General features: G+C 34.5%; 1 protein-coding gene across 4 annotated transcripts in view; it reads left to right on the forward strand.

Moving 5' to 3' along the window:
• Positions 1–27442, forward strand: part of AUH (AU RNA binding methylglutaconyl-CoA hydratase) — a 110029-nt gene that overhangs the window by 51430 nt on the left and 31157 nt on the right. For 3 of the 4 annotated variants that reach the window (XM_079331151.1, XM_079331150.1, XM_079331148.1), the window contains exons 5-6: positions 3131–3223; positions 4116–4172. In XM_079331151.1, the coding sequence (XP_079187277.1) occupies positions 3131–3223; positions 4116–4172 (150 nt within the window). Of the gene's footprint in view, positions 1–3130; positions 3224–4115; positions 4173–15810; positions 15885–27442 lie in introns of those variants that run through there. The other variant, XM_079331149.1, reaches the window with a different exon arrangement.

Consider the following 27442-nt stretch of genomic DNA (forward strand, 5'->3'; position numbering starts at 1 on the left):
TTTGCTTGGGACATGTTTTATGTGCAGAATAGAACTGTTACTTACAGTTAATAGAATAAGCAGCAAATTTTATGTTAGAATAGATGTGTGAAGTAATCCATTCTGAATTAATTGTGTGAACTACCTTATTATTTAGTTTCCTTTATATTCCACACTTTGATGTGCTATGGTAACTCAGTGAAATTCTCTAACTAAAGTTTAATGCTACTCATTACTTAGTCTTTTTAACTACTTCTGATGTTAATCTTTATATATACATGGTGTACTCTTGTCTTTGTGTTGTACTCTCTCATTTAGTTCAGCTCATCTGTTTCTTCTATATATTTCTTAAACTCCTTTTTTATTTCACTATGCTCATGATTGCACCCTGAAAAATCTGTATCAAATCTAGAATTTGGCAATAACGAGTAGTAGTACAAAAATGACCTGAAATTTATAACTTGTTATTTGAACTGTGAAAAAAATGTAGAATGTTAAAAGTATAAAATTACTAGACCTCTTGGCAAAGCTTTAAATATTATTTTATCACTCATAGCAAATGAGCCTTGTCATGTAGAGTCGTGGAGATTGACCTGTCTATATGTGTAATTTATTGTTCCTAAAATTTGAGTGCATACAACTCAGTTAATCCTCCAGGGCATTATTTGTCAAACATCATCTCTGTTTTTGTTATGGGTTCAACAGTTTTGGCAGTTGCATATTAAAATCATGCAGATAAATGTGATCAGGTGTCTCTTATGCTACAAAATACTAATACTCCAAGAAGCTTTACCCCTGTTAACAAGTTCTAGTAGCTTACAAGCTAGTTTACAATCACAAGTTATTACTAACATTTTTCTGAGCTAGTTTTTCTGATGCTTCACAAGGATTAATTTCTTAAATTCGTTTAATAGATATGCACAAGACTATTACAGGGAATTTGTCTTTTGCCTTTGATTCATTGTCGACTCTTATGTCAGGTGATTCTTTCAAAATAATACTGTTGGGAAGCGATGATTCTAACATATATTATCAAACTGCTTTTTATCCATTGAATTATAATTTTTTATTATTTCATGATAGGAATGCTGGCTGTAATTCTTGAAACTAAGCTATTTTATAATACTTATTCTGTAACTTCCATTTCCATGTGTAATAGTCTACTTGAATTGCACCATAGCTAATTCTGGTTGTTGCTTATCTTAGGAAAGTATTCTGCCTTGGAGTACTGCAGAAGTCAAGCAAATAGTGCTCAAGATACTGTTTGCTAGTCTCTGATAAATGGAACTTTCATACAAGCAGTAACTGCTGGGAACTGCAGTTAACAATGACCCTGTCTTCATATTCAGGCAAACTATTTTTTATTTACCCATGGAAAAGGCATATTTCTTTAAGAGAAAGGCAAGCTGTGTCAGCTAGCAAAATTGCAAGACTGTTTGGCAAATTGCTTGTGTTGACAGGGTTATAAGTTTCTGTCAGCAACCGGGCCGTGCTGGAAATGAGAGTTGCCTTTCCATATAACTAAGAAAAAGTAAACAGAGAAAGAGGAGATTTTTCTACTATTCCTCTGTCTCCTATGCCTCCTGTGGCAGATGGCAGGTATAGTGGATACCTTGAGCTCTTTTAAGTCACTGGAAGACCTCTTGCAAACAGTAATCAGTAGCCTCTTTTGGCACTGAAATTGATTCAGATAATCACTATTAATCATGATCTAAACCAGTAGCCCGGGGACTTTGTTTTAAAGCATCTGTTAGAATCTTGAAAAGCATTGCTAAGTTTTTGTTCTTTTTTATAAGACAATTGGATTTTCATTAGTCGTTAATCATGAAAGCAGGTCAATTTGCAGCTAAAATAACCTTTGTTTAATTACATTTTTTGTTTGTTACCCAGTGAGAGTCTACAGGCTTGAATAATAATTGTCATGCTGATAATATACCAATATTTATTTGATTCTTTTGTTAAATGAACTTATCTGAAGTTTATCTGTTAGATAGGAAAAAGGTAAGCTAGGTAGCACAATTTCGAATTTAGAACTAGCTAATTCACTAGGAAAAGTTATAGTTACTACATTAAATTAATAATTGTTGTCGTATTACCCTTCTATATTTTAAAACTAAGTCTTTTAAAGTCTTTTATTCATAATTTTCATTTATATGTTGACAGAGTAGTTTTTTTCTCCTCCGTTTCCAGCTAAAGACTGAATGAACTAGGCATTCAATTAGATGAAACATTAAAACAAAGAAAATATGTTTTTAACATCTGCAGAAAAAGCTGTTGCTGTCAAGAGCTGGTTTAACATTTCAACAAGCTGTGCACCCAGGTGTCTAGCTAATTAATTGCTTTTGACTATCTTTGAAATTTTAGTAGCATCAGTGTACTACTGGACTACTGTTTGAGTTTATTTTAAAATGGATAGCTTGTGGTAACTCTTATATCAAACGTAATTAAAGCTGTAATATACAAGTTTATTTCTAAAATGAGAATGCATTTTTCATCAAACTTTGAGTTTGTGGTAAAGAGCAATGAAGAGTAGGTGAAAAGCAGTGCTTTAAGCTGATCATTTAAATGACCCTGTGTGTCAGAGCACTGATGATAAACTCTTTACAAACCATGCCATGCTCCAGGCCTCTGGAGCCCTGCTACCTGTCATGTGTGCTGGCAGCATGTGCATCTGTTTGTCAAACTGAAGACTTTCCTACCTCTATTAATCTGCTAGCTGCTGCTTTACAGGAGAAAAGGGGCAATAGTAATGGCCACTATTGCCAGTGGTGGTCTGGGAAAGACACAGAGGCATTCTAGCTGTGAAAGCATCACATGTATGTTGTACATACATACACCTCTATTTCATCTGGGAATGTTTGTATGACTACATAGTCTAGTGCTGCTATCTGTGTTCTGGAAGTTTACTTTTCAGATTTTTTGTCAAAAAAAGCAGAAGACAGAGAAAGACATGCAAACCTATTCAGCCACAGAGGGATAGGGAGAGTAATTTCTTTTTTGCCGAAGTGTTGCTGATCAATTTTTAGTCACCGTGTATTTTATGAAACTTTTTTCCCGTACTATGACTGTAGAATGAACAAAATGTAATGAAATCACATTCCAGAGGTATTCTTAATGAGATTGGTGTTAATTGGTACTTTCTTTTTTTCAGCTAATCTGCCCGTACCTACTATTGCTGCAATAGATGGAACTGCCTTAGGTGGTGGCCTAGAACTTGCATTAGCCTGTGATATACGTGTGGCAGGTAGGTCTGAATACTGCTATGCAATATATGGCTATTAGCGTTATAGCTGGCTTGACTAATTCTTCTGCTGGCAATAATCTTACAAAACTTACTTTGTATTTGACTTTGTTTATAACCCATTTTAAAGGACTTTAGCAGAAACCTATCTAAGTACGTGCTAGTGTTTCATTTAAAACAACCCTGTTAGCCGGATTGTTTTGTTAAACATTTATTTGATTCTTCTGACCCTAATTTTATCGGTTTTGCCAAAAGGGTAATGTAATTATTTTATTTTATTTTTTTATTTTTAATTCTTGTGCATTTGAAGTGCTCTGAATGGTCTAAACTGAGTGCAGGGAAAGAACAAAAGTTCCTAGTGAGTGTATTATTATGTAAGAAATTAAATTATAAAAGTGACGCCTCTTGTTTAAAAGAGGAACCTTGACCTAATAAGCTGTCAGAACTGTAAAGCCTATTGATGGAAAGTAAATGGATGCTTGGTCCTGTAACTTAGGATTTATAAAGTTATTTGACCTTAAAGAATAGTCTGTCACCTAAATAATCAGATACAGAATTCTACCCCATTCTAAGATGTTCAGCAATAACAGCTGTTTAATTTTAGTATTTCCATTTGGAAGTCTCTGTTACTTACTATAATTGCTTACTTGCTATGTAAAAATTAATAAAGTACTTAATTTATCTTGATGGAAGTAGTTGGATCTTTCACTAAAAGCAGATCAGTTGAATCTATTTGAAGTCTTTTTAATAAACAAATGCTTTAAAAAGTGATTTATTGTTATTTTTGAAGAAAATTTAGTATATTAGCAAACTTCTAGGTCATCATTATGTATTTTCCATAGATTTTTTTCCCCTCTACATTATAGTAAGATCTTGTTTATATTCTGTTTTTTAGCATCTTCTGCTAAAATGGGCCTAGTTGAAACAAAGTTGGCGATCATTCCAGGTGCAGGTATGAATGTTTTCCTTTTTCTACCACAGATAATTAAATAACATACGTACTTAGTATTAGATTTTGAACTGTTTATGGATTTCTGCTTATTTTTCTGTTTGTATTAAGTGTTTTAGCATGGTTACAGCTTATTGCTTGTATTATTTACCAAAATTATTAAAAAGTATATTTCTTATTTTCAGGGACAGTCATTTATATGTTACGTTTTTAAACAAAATCTTCATTAACTAAGTCAGCATTGAGTGATTCTGTAAATGACATCAAATGTCTTGATCTGAAAGCTGAATAATTTTGCCAAGGGTCAAGTGAGGAAGAAGGATTAGCTGTCAGAGTAAAAAACTGTGAGGGTTTGCTTTTTAAACCCTTTTTTAATCCCAGAAATTTATAATCAAAGAGCTCTGTTAGAAGATTGTTGCTAGAATTTGATAGTGTTAAAATATAAATCCAGAGCCTATCAGCTGTTACATTTTGGACCTTGTTGTATATTATGATGTATTCCATTCTTAATGAAAAAATTGTGGTTATCAAAAATTATTTGAATTAAGATATTTTTATATTTTATGCTTTTATATAACATTTGGTACTTTAGGATTCAAATAGTGCAAGCTGCTTGTATATTGGTTATAAAGAGTTTAAGAACTGAATGTATAGCAGTGGATAAATCTGTTGCCTTCGCAAGAATTTTTGAGTCAAAAATTTTTGTGTTTGGGAAGCAAGTTGACCTGCTTTTTGTAGACTCAAGGTGAATGAAAGTTACATAATAAATAATTTTCAAGGAGTTGTTATACAACCTCTTGTTTTTATTTTATTTCATAAACCATTGCTACTTAAATTAAGAAATTTGCTGCTTTGGGAAAAGGGTAGTAACTGGTAAAGGTTTTTGACTTGTGATTTTTGGCCTTAATTTCTGGGAGTTCTTGGGAACTTTATACTGTTTCTTTGCTCCTGTTTTCTTTCTAATGGGTGGAACCTATTTTGAAAACGCTATATCCAATTCTAATGGATACCACTGCAAGTCACATTAAAAAAACCAAAAACAATAAAAACAGCCATTATGGGAGTAGTGGTATGAACTTTGTGTATAAAACTGTCCCATCCTATGAATTATCTGGACAATTATTATACAATTGCTGTATTATTTTGGTTATTGTTAAGGTGTGATTTCAATCAACACTTTCTGTGGTCAGAGCTATATTTTACATATTTATTTACATATATATTTACATATATATTTACATATATATTTACAAGGAAATCAATTATGATTGATGTCTGATTTCTTTTTAGTGGTGGACAAAGATAATAATACAGATGGTTTTAAAGATGTGTTTACTGATAATGGTGTTTTCCTGAAATAATATACCTTGGCAATAAGTCACAGTGAAGAAAACGACTGAAATTTATGTTGTTTACATTTGTTGTCAGTTTTTGCTCTTTGTCCTCTTGCTCCCTCCTTTCCTAACTATTTCTGTAGGACAGTGTTGGAAACATACTCTCCAATTCAAGAAATTCAGCTTGAATTCTCCATATAGTCTCGGTAGTCAACCTTTTTAGGTTGTCTCATTTCCTTGCTACAGTTAATTATAGATGTTTCAAACTTCTGTGCTCTTACCTCAAAATGCTAGTTAACTGACTCATTATAAGTTTCATTCAGAATATATTACTGCTATTCAAAGACTGAGGTTTGAAAAGTTGGGGTTTTCTGTTTGTTTTGTTTGTTTGTTGGTTTTGTTGTTTTGTTTTTTCTCATCCTAAAACGATGAGTCAGATGTATATCAGATATGAGTAAGGCGTGTCTTCAGCTCCTTGATTAACAAGATTTAACTCTCTTTAAGATTTATGCTCCTTGATTAGCAAGTAACAAGATTTAAACTTGTTACATTGATTTTTCACCTTACCCCAACATTTTGGGGTATGTTCAGTGATAAATTGTTCTCCCTATTCCTATCAACCTTTTTGACAACTATTTTTGTTAATACATTTGAACTAATCACAACGTGTTCCTGACCAGCTGTGCTTACACCAGTCCTGTTGAGCAATGACATTGTTTCAGTCATTTTTGCTTCTTTTCATCCAAATAATGACTGATTGTGCCTTTTGTCATCAGAAAGTGAAGAGTGAGTGAAGGAATTTTGCACATGTCATTTAGGTAGAGAAACCAGATATACACACTTGAACCATAGGATTCATGGGTTACTGGAATATTTTCTGAGAGGGTTTATTTCAAGCTGCTCTGAGCCAAAAGAGAACCGTGGAGTGGAGCTGCAAAGTACACTGTAGCTCTTAAGAGGCCTACATAGATTTCTGCTGCCATCCAGTACACCTGAAATCTGCTGGCAAGCTGAGTTGCTTGAGTAAGGTTCCTGTACTTAGTAGCAAGCTACTGTTTTTATTCTACTCTGTCAGCTGACAGGAATATGTGATGGATGTAAAATTGTAACTTGGGTGACGATTAATGGGTGTTTGAGGCTATATGGAAAACATACTCATACTGTGAGGGTTTGCTTTTTAAACCCTTTTTTAATCCCAGAAATTTATAATCAAAGAGCTCTGTTAGAAGATTGTTGCTAGAATTTGATAGTGTTAAAATATAAATCCAGAGCATATCAGCTGTTACATTTTGGACCTTGTTGTATATTATGATGTATTCCATTCTTAATGAAAAAATTGTGGTTATCAAAAAACAGGTGAGGTGCTGTCTATTGACCAGCCAGTTTTAACACAGATTTCCTACGTGCAAGACATTTTTCTTTTGAATATGCATAGATGTACTGAAACTTTCTAGAGGTTAAATTTGAGCAGCGGTTAATTGGGTTAACCAAAATGAATTTTTCCGAGTCTTGCTGAGGGTCTTGACCAAAGTAGGCATTTATAGAGTATATTGTATTGTAGCAGGTTGAATCTCCTCAGAAGATTCATCCATGGCAGACAACATAGCAAGACCAAGCAGAATGACAGCAGTGTCTCCTTTTATACAACAGCTATGGTCACAGACCTGCTATTCACATTGTGAGGGAGCAGAATTTTTCTTCTGCATTTAAACTCAGTTTTCTGCAGTACGGAAAAGGCTTAAACTGCCAAAATGTGAACCAGGAGAAGCAGAAAAACTTTCTGATTTTCCTCTTGACTACATCCCACTTTCTAGTAAGGAAGGCAAGATTCAAAGAACTAGTGGAAATGTGCAGCAGAGAGAAAAGTTGGTAACTTGGCGGTGGGAAAGTTATCTGAGAATGAATATTGATGATTTTTGTTTTCTAAGGAGAGTCTGCCAATCGTCATTGCACAAGAGGTCTTATGCCAACACGAAAAATATGTGTCATAGAATTATTCAGGTTGAAAAAGACCTTTAAGCTCATTAAGTCCAACTGTCAAATAAGCACTGCCAAGTTCACCACTAAACCGTGTTGCTAAGTGCCATATCTACACCACTCGAGTGACTCAACCACTTCCCTGGACAGCCTGTTCCAGTGCTTGACAACCCTTCAGTGAAGAAATATCCAGTGTAAACCTCTCTTGGTACAACTTGGAGCATTTTGTAAAAGAGATTGACCCCAGCCTCCTGTCAGGTAGTTGTAGAGAGCGATAAGGTCTCCCTTGAGCTTAATTTTCTCCAGCCTTAACAGTCCTCTGCAGTTCCTCACAAGACTCATGCTCAATTCACTGGCTCTATTGCCCTTCTCTTGACATGCTCCAGCACCTTAATATTTTTTTCTGTAGGGATCTGGAACTGGACGCATGATTCAAGGTGTGGCCTTACCACACTGCCCTGGTCCTGCTGGCCAGGATGCCACTGGCCTTGGCCATCTGGGCACAACGGGCTGATGTTCAGCTGCTGTCAGCCAGCAGCCTGGGGTCCTTTTCTGTCAGGCAGCTTTCCAGCCACTCTGCCTCAAGCCTGAAGCATTGCAAGGGATAGTCTCCCAAGTGTCTTTTCTTTTTTTATGGACTTCCAGGAAAACTTTCTGTTCAGTCAGGCTGGTCTTCTTTCCCATTGAATCTTCTTTTGCCACATGGGGATGGTCTGCTCCTCTGCCTTTGGGATTTTCTTCTTGAAGAATGTCCAGCCTTCCTGAAAGCCTTAGCCCTTCTGCACTGCCTCCCAAGGGACTCTTATCAACTCCTCTCCTAAACAAGCAAAAGTCTGTCTTCTGGAAGTCTGAGGTGGCAGTTCTGCTAAGCCCCTTCCTTACCTCTTGGAGAACTGGAAACTATCATTTCATGGTTTCCTGTGTCCTCGATGGCCTCCGAGCAGCACATCATCCTTCTCTGTTCATAAATAGCCGGATGGCACCTGGCCTCTTGGCTCACTCACCAGCTCTGTCAGGAAAGTATCTTCCATGTAGTGCAGGAATCTCATGGACTGTTTCTTTTGGTCTGTATTGTATTTCAGAGTGTATGGGTCTGTTCATCCCCTCTCTTCCTCACATTCCTTCACTATGAACTCAGTGTCTGTTAGCCTGTTGTGGTATAATTTGTGATTTACAGGGTAGAGGTTGCAAAAACAAACAGTCCCTAAAATTTTATTAAAAGTAGGTGGCCAGATGAAGGGAAAATTTTTTATTGGCCTCAGATAAAAAGGTTTCAGCACAGACTAACCTGTTCTTAGGCATGAAAGAAAGGGCTCAGGAAGAAGTTGTTGTGCATGTCTTAGCTGTGCATAATGTTTCAGTCATAATACTTACTGCAGTGGGACAGCAGTGAGTTTGTATTTCATGAGAAACCAAACTTCGTTAGCTTTGCAGTTTAAGGAGATTCTTGTTATCAGTCAGGGTGACTTTTCTCAAAGCTATTCACTGCTAAAAGGAGCTACTATTTTTTGGTCTCATAGTTAAAAAGCTGTTAAAACAACTTACTTTCTGTGTCATCCTGTATCTGTACAGAACTCAAAATACTGTGGGCAGAGTCTTTTTACACAAGAAAACACTGTTCATTCTCTTTGTTTTATTTCCCAAACTGGCATTTAAAAAAGTGCAAATATCTATCATTAATTGAATGTAGTTTTTCATGTCTCTCCACTTGCAAAAGAAGTGGTTTTCAGTGACAACTTTCTTCTCAGCCAAAAACTGTCTTTTGGAACATTTTTTTATTGAAGTCCTTTTGTTTTTCTGCTTTATAACTTTTTAAAACTGTCTCAATTAGTGATGTAATTCAGTTTTTATGTCTAGATTCTCACAGTGGATGTCAAACTAAGCCTGCAATTGATAGATGATGCCTTTCTGGCAGATTTGCTTTTGTTTATTAGTATTTTATTTATCTACACTCAGTATTAGATCTTCTATGACAAGATAGTGCTTGTAAAGAACATATATAAACTTCCTCCTCTGTTAATAGAATGAGATATATTAGTTTCACACGGGGAATTCTGTGATGGCAAGAAGTAGAAAAGACAGGCATATATATAAAAAATAATTTGCGTTTTCTTTATGCAATTTATTTCCACAAAAGATTTAGGTGTAAGCTAGGTATTGGTATTCCATGGCTGCTCAGCCCCATTCAGGTACTCTTTCACAGGGTATGGGTTATACTATCACATTTGTATCTTTTCCAGACCCTGTCTGCACTACAGGGAACTCCAATTATGTTTCCACCAAAAAAACCCAAAAGTATCTTCATTGAAATTAATGTGCTTTTGTAAGGTAATTTGATGTTGCTAGATAAAAACTAGGTATTGGTCTGCATACTTACAACTGTCACTCTTTTTTTTTGTTTGTTGTGCTTATAAAGGCATTTTAATTACTAAGGCTTTGTTAATTTCATCATTATTTTGCCTTTATTCTTCCATGCTCCTCCCAGAAATCCCACTGCTTCATTACCAAGTTGTCTTCCACTGTTCAGTATTAAAACAAAAACCAAGCACATAGTCCTGGGATTGTGCTTTCCTTGAGAGCATTCTGTTGAAAAGCATATTTTATGACAAGGAAAAAAAAAAAAAAAAAGGAAGGAAACAAAAAGAAACTCTTTTAACTCTTTAAGAAAGTCTTTGTAAATAAGATATGTATTCTTTCTACATCTAAAAGTTGCTTTGAACCCTATTTTCCAGAGGTGAAACCAGAGCTTCAAGCTGTAGGAGATTGGACAGGTTTTGTCTTTAAAATATAGAACAAGGAAGTTAGAACATTTCTGTGTTCTCCCTTTTCTTTGGTAACAGTATTGTTTTGACTGTTCTACTAGCCTTTAAATTATATTTGGAGAAATTACAGTGCTTGCAGATTACAAGAGTATAAAATAAGAGATAGGAACACTGAAATATTAGGGGTTTTTGCATAGGAAGAAAACCAGTGTAAAAATGAAAAGTAAATTTAGATAATTATAGTTTATTTTACTTATCTATGAAAGTATAAATTCTTTGCTTTTAAGAACATCTTTATGGTCTCTGTTGCAGTACTTACTTTAAAGCTGCACAAAGTTCTTCTATTTTGGATGAGAAAGATGTCAAGGGAATTTCCGTGTGTGAAAAACTCACACAATATGTTCTTGCTAACAGCAATAGTTGTCCAATTCAGCCAAGTGTAAAGGTTAAATTGAATGTCAGACATTTCAAGTTGAAATCCACTGCACATTACAATGGACTGCTAGGATAGTATTTAGATTTTTATATTTCAGTTTCATTTGTAGTGGGAATAGCATTTGATAAATGCTGAAAAAATTGAAGTTTTACTATTTCTGATAGTGTCTGAGGTAGGATTTGAAAGCTTCTGCACATTTAGTGTAATTTTTCTGCATACAGGTACTTCTTGATACTACATCATCACAGATTTTAGAATGAAAAATCTGCTTGTTTTGTATAACATTTTACCTCTTACTTGGGTAATACTGTACCTTTCTTGTCCATCTTTATTCCTACCCTCACTAGGCTATTCTCTTTTTCTCCTTTAATTATTTCATATAGTCTCCCAAGTTTTTACATGAACTTTTTTTCTCATTACATTAGAAAACCTGCATAAGAGTCTTTTTAAATTTTTTAAGTTCAGCTCTTAGTCCTGAGACAAATGACTATCTGACTGGAAAAAAAAAAAAAAACCCCAAATTGGAAAGTTAGTTCTGAATCTGGGATTTTTTTTTCAGTTAGTCTATAATGTCTTTTGTGACTTCTATTACTTCCCCTGTTTCTTTACCTCTGTCCTGTGTCAGAGTTTTAATACCATGAAGTACACAAATTAAATACTAGTAGAAGACAGTTTAAGATAAGCTCCTGAGACCACATCTTCAGCATTTTATCAATACTGTGCTTAAAATTTTATTTACTGGGGATCAACCAAGAAAATTAATTTTCTTCTTCTTGACTTACTGTTAAGAAAAGCTTTTAATAGTTTTTACTGTGGACTAATAGTGACTATTGAGCATTTAACAATTCTGTTATGATTTGATGCAGTAAAAACCCTTAATTAGTTACTCTGATAACATTTATCTATTTTTCTTCGTCATCTGAAGTCTCAATACCTCTAGTTTCATTTTAATCTTTTTAATGTTTGCTTCCCAAGATATATTTAACAAATGGCCTGAAATAAAAAGCTACCAATAGCATAGGAAAGAGGTGTTTTCCATGTTTTCCTCAAAGTAATTAAACACAGTATATAGAATGTTTCTAGAGAGGGGTAAATTTGTTCTACTTCTGTAAATTGAAAAGAATTGTGGTTCTTACAGTTCCCTTTCCTTAAATAAAAGTAAGCTGATTGTCATCAAGTGGCTCATTTTCTTCTGGCTTTTTGATCAGTTGTAATGGTGATGTTGAGGAGAAACTTCAAAATGATTTGCAATACTAATGCTGCAAAAGCTCAACACATAAAACTAATGTTTTGCAAATTATATATACAAATTTTCTTCATTCTTATAAATAAAATACTTCCCAAGTAGTAGCAATGTACAGCAAAAGAGATCCAAAATTATCCCCTGTACCTTCATGAAGCAGGTATCTCCAATACTCAGCTTTGCAGAGGGATCCTGAGAGCAACCTTCCCCTTTGCCTGCTAGCCAGAGAACACTTTCCAAATCCATATTAAAAACTCAAGCAGTACTTCCTACAGAAAGAGGAGGTATCCAAGGCTATCATGTGTGTCCCAGATGACTGCAATTGTATAGAATAGTATTTGAAATGTCAAGTTCAGTGTAAGAAATTGACCACTGTTGCCATTCTGGTTTATTTTGCTAGCAGAGATTGCAGAACATTTCTTCCTGACCTAAATTTGGAGATGTCTTGTTTAGAAAGCAGAACTAACAGTCAGGTGTTTGAAAAATTGCAATATTGTAAGTAGCAGGACTGTACATGCAGCATACTGTATTTAGTTAAGGTTTATCTTCTGATGCTGCAGAGGAAGAAGGAAGTAAAATAAGGGCAAAAGAAAGCCCCAGAGACCAAGCTGAGCATTAGAGGAACTAATAGAGCAGAGACAGGGAATTTTCTTAGTCTTGGAAAGCAGAGAATAGAAGTTCTGAGATCAGTGTGATGTACCAATGAAGAAATCAAATTTTACCAGCAAATAGTGACTGAATGTTCCTTAGATTTTTGTCATGTCTTGGGAGAATAAAACGATTGTTCTTTATATTAAGACTGAGTTTTGGAGTACTGTTTTTACTAAAATTCATTGTTACAATTTGAACAATGGTATCAGTTACTTTCCTAATTATCATGGGTATATAAGAAAACTTTCATGAGTTGGAAAATTGTTTTGTGAGATTCGGGGATTGCTCATTTTTAAATGACAGCCAGAAAATGAAAAAAATGCAAGTTACTTTTTTTCTTTCATCCTCCTTAAGTAATGTAGACTTAAGCTCCATTCAGGTACTCTTTCACTGAGCGTGGGTTGTACTATCACATTTGTATCTTTTCCAGACCATCTCTGCACTGCAGGGAACTGTGCAGTGAAGCTTTGAAAAGAAAGCAAACCCCAACTTTGCTTTTCCGGCTTGATTTTTTTCACTGCAAATTTAGAATTGCGTTACACTGAATAGAAATTATGGTCTAGGCCAACTGCAACAATATGAATGGAATTCACAGTAGGTTTTATAATATAGGTGCAAAGTAGATTATATTCACTTGGGGTGCTCGAGTGAAGAGGATATAAAATAAACAGAGAAAAGAATGATCTAAGATGCTGCTAGGTAAGGAACTTCATATTTTTTTCAAAGCCAATTAAAATGTAAAACTTACCTGTGTACTGACTTGAACATAATCAGTTAAAGAGTTTTCTGTTGGCTCATTCAGATGTATCAGAGCTCACAAATGCCATTGATGAAACAATTTTCCCCTTGTGTAAAGTTTGGACTTAATTTTAGAAGTCGTACAAAGCTTTTGTACAAGACCACTCTTTTTCACTTTGTAAATGGTCACCCTTTTGTTCCACAAACATGTCTTAAAACCAGAATCTCATGTCTATCTCAACCTGTCTTGTCCACTGAAAATCATAATAGAAACTTCCAAAATTCCAACTTTCATGTGAAGTTTTTTTATTATTTTCTTTCAATATCTTATTTCTAAGCTTTTGCAAAAACAAAAAGACCAAGTAATAATAGCTGGTGTTTCTGGGGAAAAACAGGGCATGAGAAAAACAAAAACTTGCTGGGTATGGAAAACAGAATTGCTTGAAATTTTCTGTTAAAAATTGGTGGTTTGGTTGTTTTGGTCTCTTTTTTAATTAAAAAAAAATTGTATTTTGGATGTAAATATCGGACAAATTAAGGACTTGGCTCCTTCTGGTGGCCTAGAGGCTAAAACAAAATAGCTTAGATTTCTAGGCTCAGCCTCTTATATAGTCAGCATTTCTGAATTTTAAGGTTCTCTGCCTTTTCTGACTACCTTTCCAAGTTCCTCTATAAAGACCCTCATTGCTACTTCAGCTCATTGTCAGAGATTAAATATTGTCCTTTCTTCCTGAAGCTTCACTTTATTTGACAAATTAAAGCAGTTTTTTCTCTATTCTTCCTATCTCAATGGTAGCAAAAGTGATAAGGAGAGCAAACTCCTTAGGAGTTTTAAGAGAGTTTTAAAAAGTGGGCAGGTGAAGTACAGAAAATTATTAACATTAAAAGAATCAATGGAGACAAAAATGCGTAAGCAACTCAGTCTAGATTGGGAATTTATTTTCTAAAACCTTGAGGTGATAAGGGAAAAATCAAATTTTATGTTTTAGTATAGAATCAAGCAGAAATATATTATTACCAAATTATCAGTATATATGCATGAGAAACATACCATGGCAGTGGAATACAACAAAATAAAAGAAGATTATTAATCTAAGTAATTTTGGAAGACTTAGTGCCTATCCTGTCTCTCTGCATTGACAGCCCTAGAAACATAGAATCCTTATTTTAGTTCTTGGTTTGTCACTAAATGAGATGTGTAAAATGGGTGATGAAAATACTCCTTGTAGTGTTAAGAAGCTTGTTAATCTCCGCCACGATAGACACAATTTAGTAGAAAATGGTGAAGATGGAACATGGGATGCAAACCCATGTAGCTGATCATACTGGATATTACTTGGTCATTTTCAGTAGTCCTGTAAAAGTGGTAGCCAAATGTGCATTTTATTGTGAGATAAAAAGTATGCGTAGAAGACTTGCATGATTTTCATGGCTGAGATAAGAAATCTTCATAAATTGGAATCAAACAGCTCATGAAATGCTTTTAAGTGGTTTAAAGTGACTCAGCATCTGTGGTGCATTCCCTATGCCTGCCTTTATTGTTTTTAAGTCTACAGTTGACAACACCTAGTTACGGTACTGCCACAGCCTGTATGTGTAACTGAGATGGTAGTCTACAAGGACATTGTGCATAGACACAGAGACAGAAGGTGTAGGAGGGAAAAATGAGTAAAAAAATATGCTCACTCATCAGGAGGTTACTGAAAGATGCACTGAATGGGTTGGAGATACAAACATGAGGACTTTTAAAATTTTTAATAACTGAGGACAAAGAAATAAGATGCTAAAACTTTTCTATTGATAATCTTACATAAATGGTTTGTTAAGAAGAGAATAATTAGTGTGGGGTTTTATTCTGTTTATTTTTTCCACAGATACTCCCACGGCATTTTTGAAATTTAAGTTATGGGTATGTCCTTCCAAAACTTAGTCATCAGTCTTCATGACATTATTTGCTCAAAATTTCCATTGACACGAGTGTTTGCCGCAGTTAAGCTTGCAAAAGCTATCATGATCCTTTAGGATTTTTTTAGTAGCCATGAATCCAGAGGGAATCTGGTGGATAAAAGAAAACCCAAGATTTTGAGGGGATTAAATAACCAGGGATTTTTTTAGCCTTTTAAATTCTAGACCTCTTGTGTAAGTCATTTTGCAAGTGACCCTCAGTGCTCATAGCATGCAGAGAATACAGTTGCAGTTTTGTCATTGGCATGTATTGGTAAGGACTTGTAAGCAGGGATTGCTGAGTGGAATTAATTGCATTGCATTACTTATGTCATGTTCAAGTCTGACTTAGAAAGGAATGTTCTGGGATTTTTACCAGTGCTGTAATAGTTTTCTTACAGTGTTTCAGTTTACCTTCTACACTTCCCTGGATTAGTGAATGGAAAGCAATTTACAGAAAGCAACAGGCTTTGGAAAAAAAAAAAAAAGATGAAGTATCTTTACTTTGTGTTGTTATTAAGATTCCCCTCTTCAAAATGTCTTCATCTCAATATAGATGTTACTGGAGGCGAAGGATTGGGAGTGGGGCTCTGGTGGACCAGCTGGAGTGTATAAATGGGGGCTAGTATAGACGCAACAATACTTGGTAAGTTCCTAAAAATTATGTTGACAGCTGTTGAGCTCATCTATACTCAGTGTGTTTTTTGAAGAGAAGCCAAGGAATTTTTAATCAAGGAAGATTACTGAGCAGATTACTGTGTGCTTAAAAATAGACTTACTTTTATTAGTAAAACTTTTTGTTTAAGCCTGAAGTGTTACATTTTTCACTGAAAATGCAAAAGCTGTTTTGATTTAAAACAGTATTAAATTATTATGAATGAGATCGAAAGAGATAATGAGATGGAAACAAGGTAATATTTATTCTGTTTAATCGAAATGTTGTATAGGAATGTCAGCATGAATAATATAAATGCATTTTAGCTTTAGAATTTAATGGATCTCAGACTGACATTTCAAGGGAGAGAGGATTTTCAGTGACTTGTTAGGTTGAAAAAATGTCTGATTTAAAGAAAATTCTTTATGGAATGTTTTTGTGTGAAGTTATTTTGGTAATCTGCTCTCTTAGGACCAATTGCTAGTCTTTTCCCACAGTAATGAAACTAGGTCACTAGTTTTTGGCACTCATCCAAGTTGTGAGATTTATTTGGTGTTCAAGCACACTGTCTAGAAATAGTGATGCAATGTCAGCAAGGCCACTTTTCATTTCATGAACATCATTTTCAGTGCCCTGGAATTAATTTATTCACTGACCTGTTAATAACTGCAATCTGTCACTGGCTTAACAGAGGCTGAGGAAGTGTCTGGAAATAGTCATGGTCACCCTACCAGGTGATCAGTTACAGGACTGCTGTTCAATGTAACATTTTTTGGTTTTGATCATGCAGAAGAGTCTGACTGTTAATGAAAACAAACCAGCAACTTAATCAAAAGGAAAATGCATGTAATTAGTAAATATTGGAGAGAGATTGAAGTGGTGGTTTTACCCCACAATAAACTACATGTATCTGAGAATATTCTGGTTACCTTTGAAAAAGGACAGAAATTCAGCATCTATAGATATATAATTCTTTGGAAAAGCACACTATACTAGTATTGTCAAATAAAAAGAACCTTAGTAATTTGATATTGCTGGTGTCTCAGGTTTGTTCTCATCCCCAACTCTACAGTGTTTCTGTTGAAATCAGGATTGTCTTTTGCCACAGGCAGGGCAGGCAGTTAAGTTGTGGCAGTGGGTTACTCTGCAGAGCAAAATAGCTGTTAGCCCTTTTCTGCCTCGTATGAGCCAGAGCCCTGGAGACACAAGCTTGATGCTGCCATTGAGAGAGAAGGATTCAATGGTCAGAGAAGAGTTCTTACTGCACAGTGACACAGCTGGCTAACAATTCCTAGCAATGCTGCTGCTATCTTCAATTTTTCTGTTTCTGCTGCAGAGAAGCATCAAACCTAGCTCTACAGGGATCCCCCATCTCTGTGTGCATCCTAGCTCTGAGCCTTTTACCTTACTTTAGATGTGAGTATTTCTCCTGTTCCTCATTTACCATTCCCTGTGGTACAGGCTGCACAGCATCCTAGCCCTTAATCCACCAACTTGAAAAATTAAATTTTGCCTATAGCAGCAAGATGGCTCTGATTAAAGTATCAGGCATTATCACTCCAAGTAGTAAACCCTACTCTTGGGTATATATGGGGACAGGCTTTTCTAGACTTGTAAAAAAATGATCTTTGGGCACAGATTAAATTTTATTAATGAAAAATATTTTTATGGGATTTTTTTGATTTTTTTTCCTTGGTTTGTTTTTGTTATGGAAGGGTTATGGTTTTGAGGGATTTTGAGATGTAATTTAATACAGCTGAGGAGCTTTTGAGTTAGGGTACTTCTTGTGATATTTCAGATACTAAATTTCTGATGGAACTTACAGCAGAGCATAATGGTGTTTTGCTGTATCACTGCCATTGCAAGCATGGAAAGAGTTGCCATTTTTTTGGTCTCAGGTTTCATAATCAGTAGTGGGGGTTTTTTTGAATTTTACTTTCGGAGGAAACTTGTGGCCTGAATTTCCATGGCTGAGCAATGATTCTGAAAACATGTTCCTTCTTCATAGTGTCTTGGAAAGGTGGTGTAAGGGAGTAATTATTTTTATTTCTAATCTGATTTTCTCTGAGTCTTGCTTAAATGTCTTAATGACATTTGAGGATGCAAAAACACTAGAGGTATTTTTTAACAGTAACTTTTATGTTAAAATGGAGTATGTTTGAAAATTCCAACTTTATACAGTGTACATGATGTTTTAGAGGGACCAAACATCTTCTTGTTATATCCATTGAAGTATTATCCTACACTTCTGTAGTGCTGCAAGAGAATTTATGATATCAAATTTGAAGGCTAGTAGTTTGTCTGGAATTTTATAGAAATACACTTTTTAAATTTAAAAAATGACAAAATGGGACTACAAATAGCAGCTTTTTCTTACTGACTGTTGCTAAAAACAGTATTTTCAATGGAGACTTGTATAAAGGTCAGTAGCTACTGCATACTCGTCTGTATTGTGATATATATCTTATAGACTGCTAACTATATGATTTCCCTGCATGGAACAAAGAAAGGTCTGGCTACTTTGCATAACATCCAGTCTTTTAGCGTATGGAATGCTAGCAAGTTCTGATGACTTGGTCCAAGGCATCTTTTGATGTCTCCTTTGTTTTCAGATTCTTTCAAGTGACAGTAAATTAAGCTGCTCTCTATTCTCTCCATCTGCTGACTGCTCCCCAAAGTCTTTGTAATAAAAAGGAGTAAAAACAAAGTAAATTATAAGAGATTCATTTTCTAATGTGATAAGGCATAAAACAAGAACTGGGTATGAACAATGTGAAAGAATGTTTTGATCTAGTAAATCATACAGATGCAGAACATACTTACTTGATTTTTCATGATAGGCAAATCAAATGAAAATTATTTGGATACATCTCCCTGTGTTTGAAATCTATGCTTTTCTTAACAACATACTATTGAAATATTTTTGGTTGTATTAGTTTTTAAATTACTTTTAGGAAAATTCTTTTGGTAGTTTATACTGTTCTAATACTATTGTATTATTAATACGTAGTGTGGGTCGTGATTCACATAAATTTTTTGGGGGAAGTAGGGCTTGTTTATTTTTATGTTTCAGCAAAAAATAGAGAAGTATGTTAATGTTTGGTGACATTCTAAACTTGTAGTTGTTTTGGCATGTTGAAACAGACATGTTTGAAAAATAGCTCATCCTGAATCGCTGCTTAACCTGCACTGTAAGATACATAAAATAGAGCAGTTTGATCACCTAAACATATGTATCAATGTTGTTCTTGAAAATATCACTATGCTAGGGTTTGCTGGGGTTTCTTTTGTCATTACTGTGACAGAATTTCTTTCATTTTGCTAAGCTTGGCATCTGCTATATTTACTGTTTCAAATGTTTTTCTATGACACTTTTGCCAGATGCTTGCATTTGACAATAGCATAAGCTAAGTGCAGTTTTCCTCTTCTGTCATGAGGTCACTTTTTAAATCTGTTTTTACTGGGCAAAGTTCTTTGGAAAGTATCTCTTGTAACTCGGTTTTATTGTAGAGAGTCAGCAGGTGATACTTCTCCCGGCAGATCTGGAGTAAAAGTAGGTCTTGCAAAAAGGAGATGAATTAGAACCAATTAAAAATATTGGAAGTGTTCATAGGTTGAACATTTTGTTGTTGAATTTTCACTGTATGTCATAAGACTTTTTTGTTGTAACTCTGCCTTCAAAATCATCAAGCCATTCTCAGGTGCATAATCTCAATTATATCTAAAATTTCAGTGAATTCACATGTCTTCTAAACAGAAGGAAAAATTAATTTTTTTTCCCACGTCACTTCTTCTAGCCTGTATGAATGAGTGAGATGCTGGGTGGATATTAGTGGAATTATAAGAAAAAAAAAATCTGGTAAATTCATCTTAGATCACAGACTTCCCCACCATTTTTCTGTAGCAGAAGTCTGTCTCAATGTAGCAATAAACATGGGAGAAGTTGTCCATTTGAAAAGATCAGTGAAGGGAAGCTACTTTGATTGTAAATCTGATATTCTCTGTATAGTTTCATCTTTCTGGATGAATCTTAGAGTGCTACCACACCTGGAGGCAAGCCAAAGTTAAAGTTTCTCTCTCTGTACTCTGCTACCTGGTTGGACAATCCTCAATTCAGACACCCAGTAAGTAGGTTAATCTTAATTATCAGAACAAAGACACAGAGTAGCAAAAGGACCTAAGCGTTCTGGAGTTTTCATGCTTTGAAGTAGAAGCTAACCCTTCCCTTCAGGTAGTTCCTAGAAGGCTGTTCTTGCCAACAGAAGATAGCATGTAGAACTCACTTCCTTAAACACGGCATCCTTATGCCTTGGAGTGTCTGGCTGGGGCTCTGATTACTGCTGTGGACTTGTCAGTGCAGGAACTGTACTGGTACTGTGACATCCAAAGGCACTTTTCAAACTTAGGTGTACTAAGTTGAATCCCATGCATAATCTGTTACAAGACTTCAAGCACAGAATGCTTTAAGGGGAATATCTTGTAAAATAGAGCACGTAAGAGCAAATTGTTTCAAATGGATGTGTCTGGGTTTGGAATTTTTTAAAAAAAATTTCTTTCTATTACTTAAAAGGGACTGGCAATATACAATTATGTTCATATGATATGCTCTAATAACAAACTTATGCAGGTACAGAGGTATACCATAGGTCTGCACTTAATCATTGTAAATATACCAAATAAAATCCAAGAGGAAAAAGTGTGCTTCAGAATAAATATTTAAGTGTATGTTGCATGGTTGTAGCCAGGAATTTTGGTATATAAAAGCTCACAGAAAAGATTGTAACTACTCTTTTATAAGTAATAAGTCCTAAAAATAGAGTAAATGTTCATATTTTTATTATTTTGTTTTCCATTTCAGTCTTCATTTTACATAAAATTAAAAAAGGTCAGAAAGAAAAGAGTTGATACAGAATTGATTGCTTCCAATATGGAAGAGAAATGTGATCATTTGAAGACCAAATGCTCTCTGCTATAATAATTCTGCCTGCAAATTAACCGGTAGCTATGATCTTTTATTGAAATTCCTAAGTTTGATGCTTGATTCGTGTACTAATTGCTATGAGCTTGAGTGAGGCAATATATAGCATGTACTTTAAAGTTCTTTCACTTGAGGAAATTAATAGACAATTTTAACCGAGTTATATTGGACTATCACTTTCTACAGGACTGAACCCATAGCGGTAAAATATTTTTTACTGCTTCTCTAAGATTAGATGCAGAAATGAGTGTCTGAATTTTGATAGTTAAGTTGCTTAAAAGGATGTTATGCCTAGCCAGCTTTATAACTACTACAGATGATCAAAAGTCTTCATGCTGAACACTTCAGAAGTGCCGGATTTCTGGATATCTATCTCTTCAGCTGAATAGGAGGTCATCCAGAGCATAACACTGTTGCTATTAAAAAGCTTTCTTTTCTTCAATCTTGAAGTGAGAAATACAGAGGAAGAAAGAAACACTGGGAGTACAAAAATAATAGTACATGCAGCATAGGAAGCAGCTATTGTTGTCCTTACTCATTGTTCATAGGAAAAAAATAAGCCTCTGTGAATTAAGAAGGATTTAAGGTAGTCTCAGAAATGTCAGAGGTCCAAATAGTGAAAAAGCTGATAGGTTGTCAGTTCTGATGCTTCTCCATTTTAAAATGGGTTAAACCCCAAGTAAATTGTTTTCATGTTCTATGAAAGAGATGTCCTAAATTAGAGTATGGAATGTAACTACAGATTGTATTGTAGCTATAGATTCTGTGATATGCTAGAATTCCCTGCTATATGTATGTGATATCTCTATACAAAACCTTTTTTCCAAGTCAGAGAGGTCTACTCTAACGTTTACTCAATTTTTTTCTTTACAATACCTTTTTTTTAAAAATTTATTTTTAAAACTTCAATTTAGTTTGGTGTGGTTGAATGTCTGCAAAGACACACGCTTTTCTATTCCTAAAGGATAGGTGATTATACATAATGGAACCAGTCATAGTGACAAAGTTTCTTTTTTATTTTCTTTTGAAAAAAAACATCTCAACTCCCCTGAAAAAAAGCCCCAGAAACCCCCAGTGTTTATTCCTCTAGGAAAATAGGTGTTTATTTAAAAAACAAGGACAAAAAAAATCAGTGAAAGTTGCATTTTGCATTTCTTGCTATGGTGGGCCAAATAAAATAATTGTCAGACTAGTACGTGTTTCAGGTTTTTCAGGTGCTGTATATTTTAGCAGATTGTGTAGATGTCTGTTAGCTCATCCTGTCATCCAGGAGCTGTCTACTGCATTAGAAAATGTAAGTCTTCAGAATTCCTATATGTGGACACGGTCCTGAACTTCTTCTAAGTGACCTTTCAAGGGATATTAGATAAGGTGATCACCAGAGGTTCCTTCAAACTTTGCATTCAGTGATTCTGTGATTTTAGCAGTTCAATGAAGTATCAAAAGACAGTGAAAAACATGTTCTTTTGAGTTTTGATATTTTATTTCTCAGAATCAACATCTTTACTTCTCAGCACAACATAAAGAAACATGTTAAATGTGTATGTGAGTCTAAATCTGGTTGGGTTTTTTCCTTTCCCCTGCCCCTTACATTAAAAGGGGAAGTAGTGCTTCACAGTGGTGAAGTATGATGTGTCAATGGAAAAATCGTTGAATTTCCTGAAAACATCATTCAAAGAACAAGATATTATTGCAGTCTCATGTATAAGCTGCAGAAACTGCCAGACCTGTCTCAGCAGATGACAAAAGTCATGTCAGGTGAACCAACCAAACTCCACACTTGTTCTGTGCTTATGATTCTGTTATCTACTCTACTAAAAATGTATCATTAGTGTACCCTTGCCATCTATTCAGCTGTACACTGAAGATTCACTGTAAAATATTACCTACACTCAGCCTTTCATAAACCTGTGAAGGTTTCTGAAATAAGGGTGTTTTGTGGTTTCTACTTTCTTTCTTCTTACTCTGTGTGGTGTGGACAGTGCACTCATTTCATGTTCTTCTATTGATTGTAATAGGCTTGCTGCAAATCTTTAGTGTACTCCTGCATAACCAAGGATAAGGTATGTAAGATGTAGTTACTGAGTTGCTGCCAAAGAAAGTTTGGCTTAAGCTGTCACGTCAGAAAGCCAGCTTGAGTGACAGGAAGGAAAAAATTATCCTTACAAATAAATGCAGAATAGTGAAGTAATAGTACTGCTACAACTAAGATTGGGATTAATTTGGGTGTTTAGTTGAAGATCTTTTCCTGCTCTAAAAGTAAAATATGTTCTGACATTATCTTTAAAGTGTCTGTATCTTACTGAAGATTTTATTATTGTGAAGAGTCACATTTAAGGAACAAGAGATCCACAAGGTCCAGTGATTCTTTACCCAGAGCATGGCAGGACAGAAGATATAAAAGGGAATGGGGAGACACCCTAGTACAGCACTTTATCCAATTCTGATTTGAGTATGTATGAGGATATATATGTGAGGATCAAGTTGTAGTAGTCAATTTCAAAGTGTATCATCGGACTGTAAAGAGACTGCTAAGAACTCTGAGATTGCTGGTGAATTTCTAGAGTAATAGGGTTTTTATATGGCTGAAGAAGTGTTTATCTGAACTTAACATTACTATACTCTAGTATGTCTGATGTTACTGACTGAGTTGCCTTGGGGTGTTCCAGATTTTGCTGGGTTATGCTGGGTTGGTTGTTCTAGGATTTTTTTCTAACTAGGACCAAACACCAAGTAGGAATCTTTCTTTCAGCATGTATCTAGTTCCTCTGTAGATGCAAAGAATGTATGGGATGACCTTAAGTAAAAGGTTATGTTTTGAAAACAGTATTGGTAATTGAGATAATTGCTTTGTTTTGATATTCAGGAGAAAAATTAGATTTTTTTTTGTTGTTTTATTTGTTTATTATTACCAGGGATGTAGTTTAGCTGTTGCAGTTTTCATCATTCTGTGAAGTAGCCATTGACAGAGGTAAGGTTCTGTATTGCCTGAAAAATTGTGACTAAAATCCATCAAGAATGCCAAAGTAAACAGATATGAAAAACCCCACAACTAACAAAAGTGTCAAATTTTCTTTGCAAAAAGGAATGATCTCTTATTTAAATGTATATAGTCTATTTCTGTCAGGAACAGGGTTACTGTTTGGCATTTACATAAACAGAACAATAAGTACTTAGCTTAGGGAAAATGCATTTTCAAAATCATAGATCCATCTTTTCTATGTGTAATGATGTAGATTTTTTTGTCACAGAGAGAAATTAATGCTTAATATAATTAATATTTCTGTTATTTCTGTAACATTATTATCACAGGTTTCTGAAAGGCTGAATGTAGTAATATTTTACAGTGAATCTTCAGTGTACAGCTGAATAGATGGTAAGGTTACACTAATGATACATTTTTAGTAGAGTAGATAACAGTATCATAAGCACAGAACAAGTGTGGAGTTTGGTTGGCTCACTCTGCATGACCTGACATGACTTTTGGCATCTGCTGAGACAGGTCTGGGAGTTTCTGCAGCTTATACATGGTCTTTACTGTTCCTTTCCTCTGCGAAATAGTGATGTCCACTAAAATAAAAGTAATTTCTGGGGAAAAGTTGGGGTGATGTTGTTTTTTCTTCTTGGTATTTCCCTTCTGCATAGAGATTTAAGCAGGTGAATATAATATCTCTGAAGAATTTAAGGTCAGCTTTAACAAAGTATAATTACATAGTTATTCTGTTTTAAATAACCATAGGTTACAAAAAATGGTATTGTGAGTATTTTTAAATAACTTGGAATTTTTTTTGCATAAAAAATGTTACTGATTCATTTTTGATCTTCAGACATGTGTGAAGTAAGGTATGAGTAGGAATTTTTATGCCTATTCTTGGAAATGGAAAATAACTCCAGACTAACCTTCACTGCCACGGAAGTGGGATACTGGAACATGGAATATTCATTGTGCAACTCACTGATTTTTGAATATCTGATTAAAGTAAATTACATCAGTCACTGAGATGGCAATGTAGAAATATTGAAGTGGTGTAATAGTAGTAATCAATTCCACTATGAAAAAATCAGTTTTAAGAATGTGTGTAGGAGGAAATATTTTCCTGAGAATTAACTGCATTTGAATATCTTTTCATCTAAATAGAACACACCACCATATGACGGATATTTTAATTTCTAGTAATCTTTGACATTCTTTGTAAGAAGTTGGTTTTGATTCCATCTCTCGAATATTGGCCTGCTAAGTTTTGTTTCTCCACAGTTAAAAAAATAAAAGCTTTATTTGGATTTTCATTGCATCATATGATGAGTCAAATATTTTCAGCGCTTCTTTGTTAGTTATTTCCATGGCCAGTCTGCCAGTTTTCTCTGTCATGTTTCACTTTGATTTACTAAGTTCTTTTAATGGTTGGTGAAAAGGGCTGATTTGCACATTTTTTAGTCTCATAATCAAGTATGTGTTTGATTAAGTAAAAATTTTTAAGTCTGCCATTTCTAAACACACTCAGAATTAAGCAAGGTACTTACTTCTACAAAATAATCTTCCTAAGATGTTAGGGACATTTTTTTAAAATTACTGATTTGTTGTAATGTAGACCTTCAAATACTTAAAAAAAATTACAAACCTCTCTACTTAACTTAGTAAATCTTTTACCATATGTGATTAAGGAAATCCAGATTGATTCAATAATGTGGCATGCTCTTTTTTATCTTTCTGGGAAAGAAATATGATATTGAATATGAAGCTAGGTGGAATCTGGCTTCATACAGTCGTTAATATTTTGTTGTTGCAAAGGCCATTTCATAATGCTTAGCTGTCATACCTGTAGTTTAATAGTGCAGAAGCAGAAAGTAACCTATGAGAAAGTTCATCAGTTTGAAAATCCTACTTGCAGGAAATGGAGAAGCTTGCTAGAAGCCATCTACTCATTTAATTATTCTAGTTCCAGTTTATGATTGCATCATTAAAATACATACTTTTAGTCTTCAGTGTACTCTTGATCCTCTACTTCCTATCTTTTTAGAAACCAAACATCTGAAGCTTCATTCAAACTCATCAATAAAACTTTGTAGGAAAAACAAGAATACATATCTCTTCTGTAAGGTCCATACTGTTTATTTGTTCTGGATGTCACTGACCTTGCCTTGTTACACTAGGCAAATACAAATGATTCCAAATAATTTGAATGGATTTCACACAGCTGAGGACTCTACCATTTACCTGGAACTGAGGTTCTAATGAACTGTTTAACCTAGGCTAAACTTGTAGAAGCTGATACCATGGTTTCTGTATTTTCATGTAAATGTAGATTTATATGATAACTTAGTGAAGAATATATATACACAATGTTACACTGTATCTAAGTATTTTTAGATGCTGGATACTTATGTTTTCTCTAATTTTAAGTGTTCCCTGATTTAAGGTTATGCTGTAGGATGCCTAGTTCCTTTTACAGTCTACTGCTTTTTGAACTTGCTCTTTTGAATTACTTTAAGTAGAGGAGATGAAAATTCATCTAGTGAATAGGTGAATAGTGAATTCACCTAGTGAATAGTTCAGTGAATGCTTAGTGAACCCTAGAATACAGAATCCTTTATGTTGGAAAATATTTTGAAGATCAAGTCTAGTGGTTGTTTACTTGACTGATTTATTGTAGTAAAGACATATAAAAGTGATATGGGCAGAAAAGAAAGTGTAATATATTGTGATTTATTGAAGGACAGAGTGTGTAAAAAATCTTTTTCTTCAATATATGGAAGTTTAGATTTGTAATGTTTCTGAATAAAGTTATGTCTTGCTACTCCCTTGCACTTAGTATTCTGCAACAGCTCATGTAATAGTCTAAATGTGAAAAAAGAATGGTGTTGCAGGGATTGGTACTACTCCCAAAACATTTTAACTATTGTAAATGTAAGAATTAACACTTTAAATAACTTCTATTTTCACCTTGTGCAGAATGTTGCATACCCATGTATGCATCCATACACTCATGCTTTTAGGTGAATGTAGCTAGTTGATTCACTAGTTACAATTTTCTTTTTTTTTTTTTTTTTCCTGAACTTTTATTTTGTAGACGAATTTAACGTAATTCCAGCCTGAATTTTTTAAAGAATAGTATATGGAATGATTTTGAAAAATCTAAATTGCAATGACTCCAAAATTCTTATTAAGTGCTTTGGAAAAGAATAAGCTACCAAAGTGTGTGTTTGCTAGGAGAGAAAATAGATTTAGGCAACAGAGGCTCGTAGCGACTGTTATCAGCTTCCATTAACATTGAAGAAGTAAAAATAATGACTTTGTTCAGAAAGATTAGCAAAGTGTCTACTTTTGACTAGTGCTGTGTGATATTTGTATTTTTTTAAGTGTTTAACTCTGAAAATGTCAAACCTAAAATAGGTGTAGAAGTGATACTCGTGTTTGTTAAACATTTTTCTTTTTCTTTTTTCTACTTTTTTAGGCTACTAATCATAGTAGAAGTATTTGCTTTAATTTCATGCAGGATGTTACTAGTGGTATTTCCACTCTTAGGACGTGCAGCTTGTTCATTTTCATTTGTTTCA

The sequence above is a fragment of the Erithacus rubecula genome (genome assembly GCF_903797595.1).
Source record: "Erithacus rubecula genome assembly, contig: SUPER_Z_unloc_2, whole genome shotgun sequence".
NCBI classification, from domain to species: Eukaryota; Metazoa; Chordata; class Aves; order Passeriformes; family Muscicapidae; genus Erithacus; species Erithacus rubecula.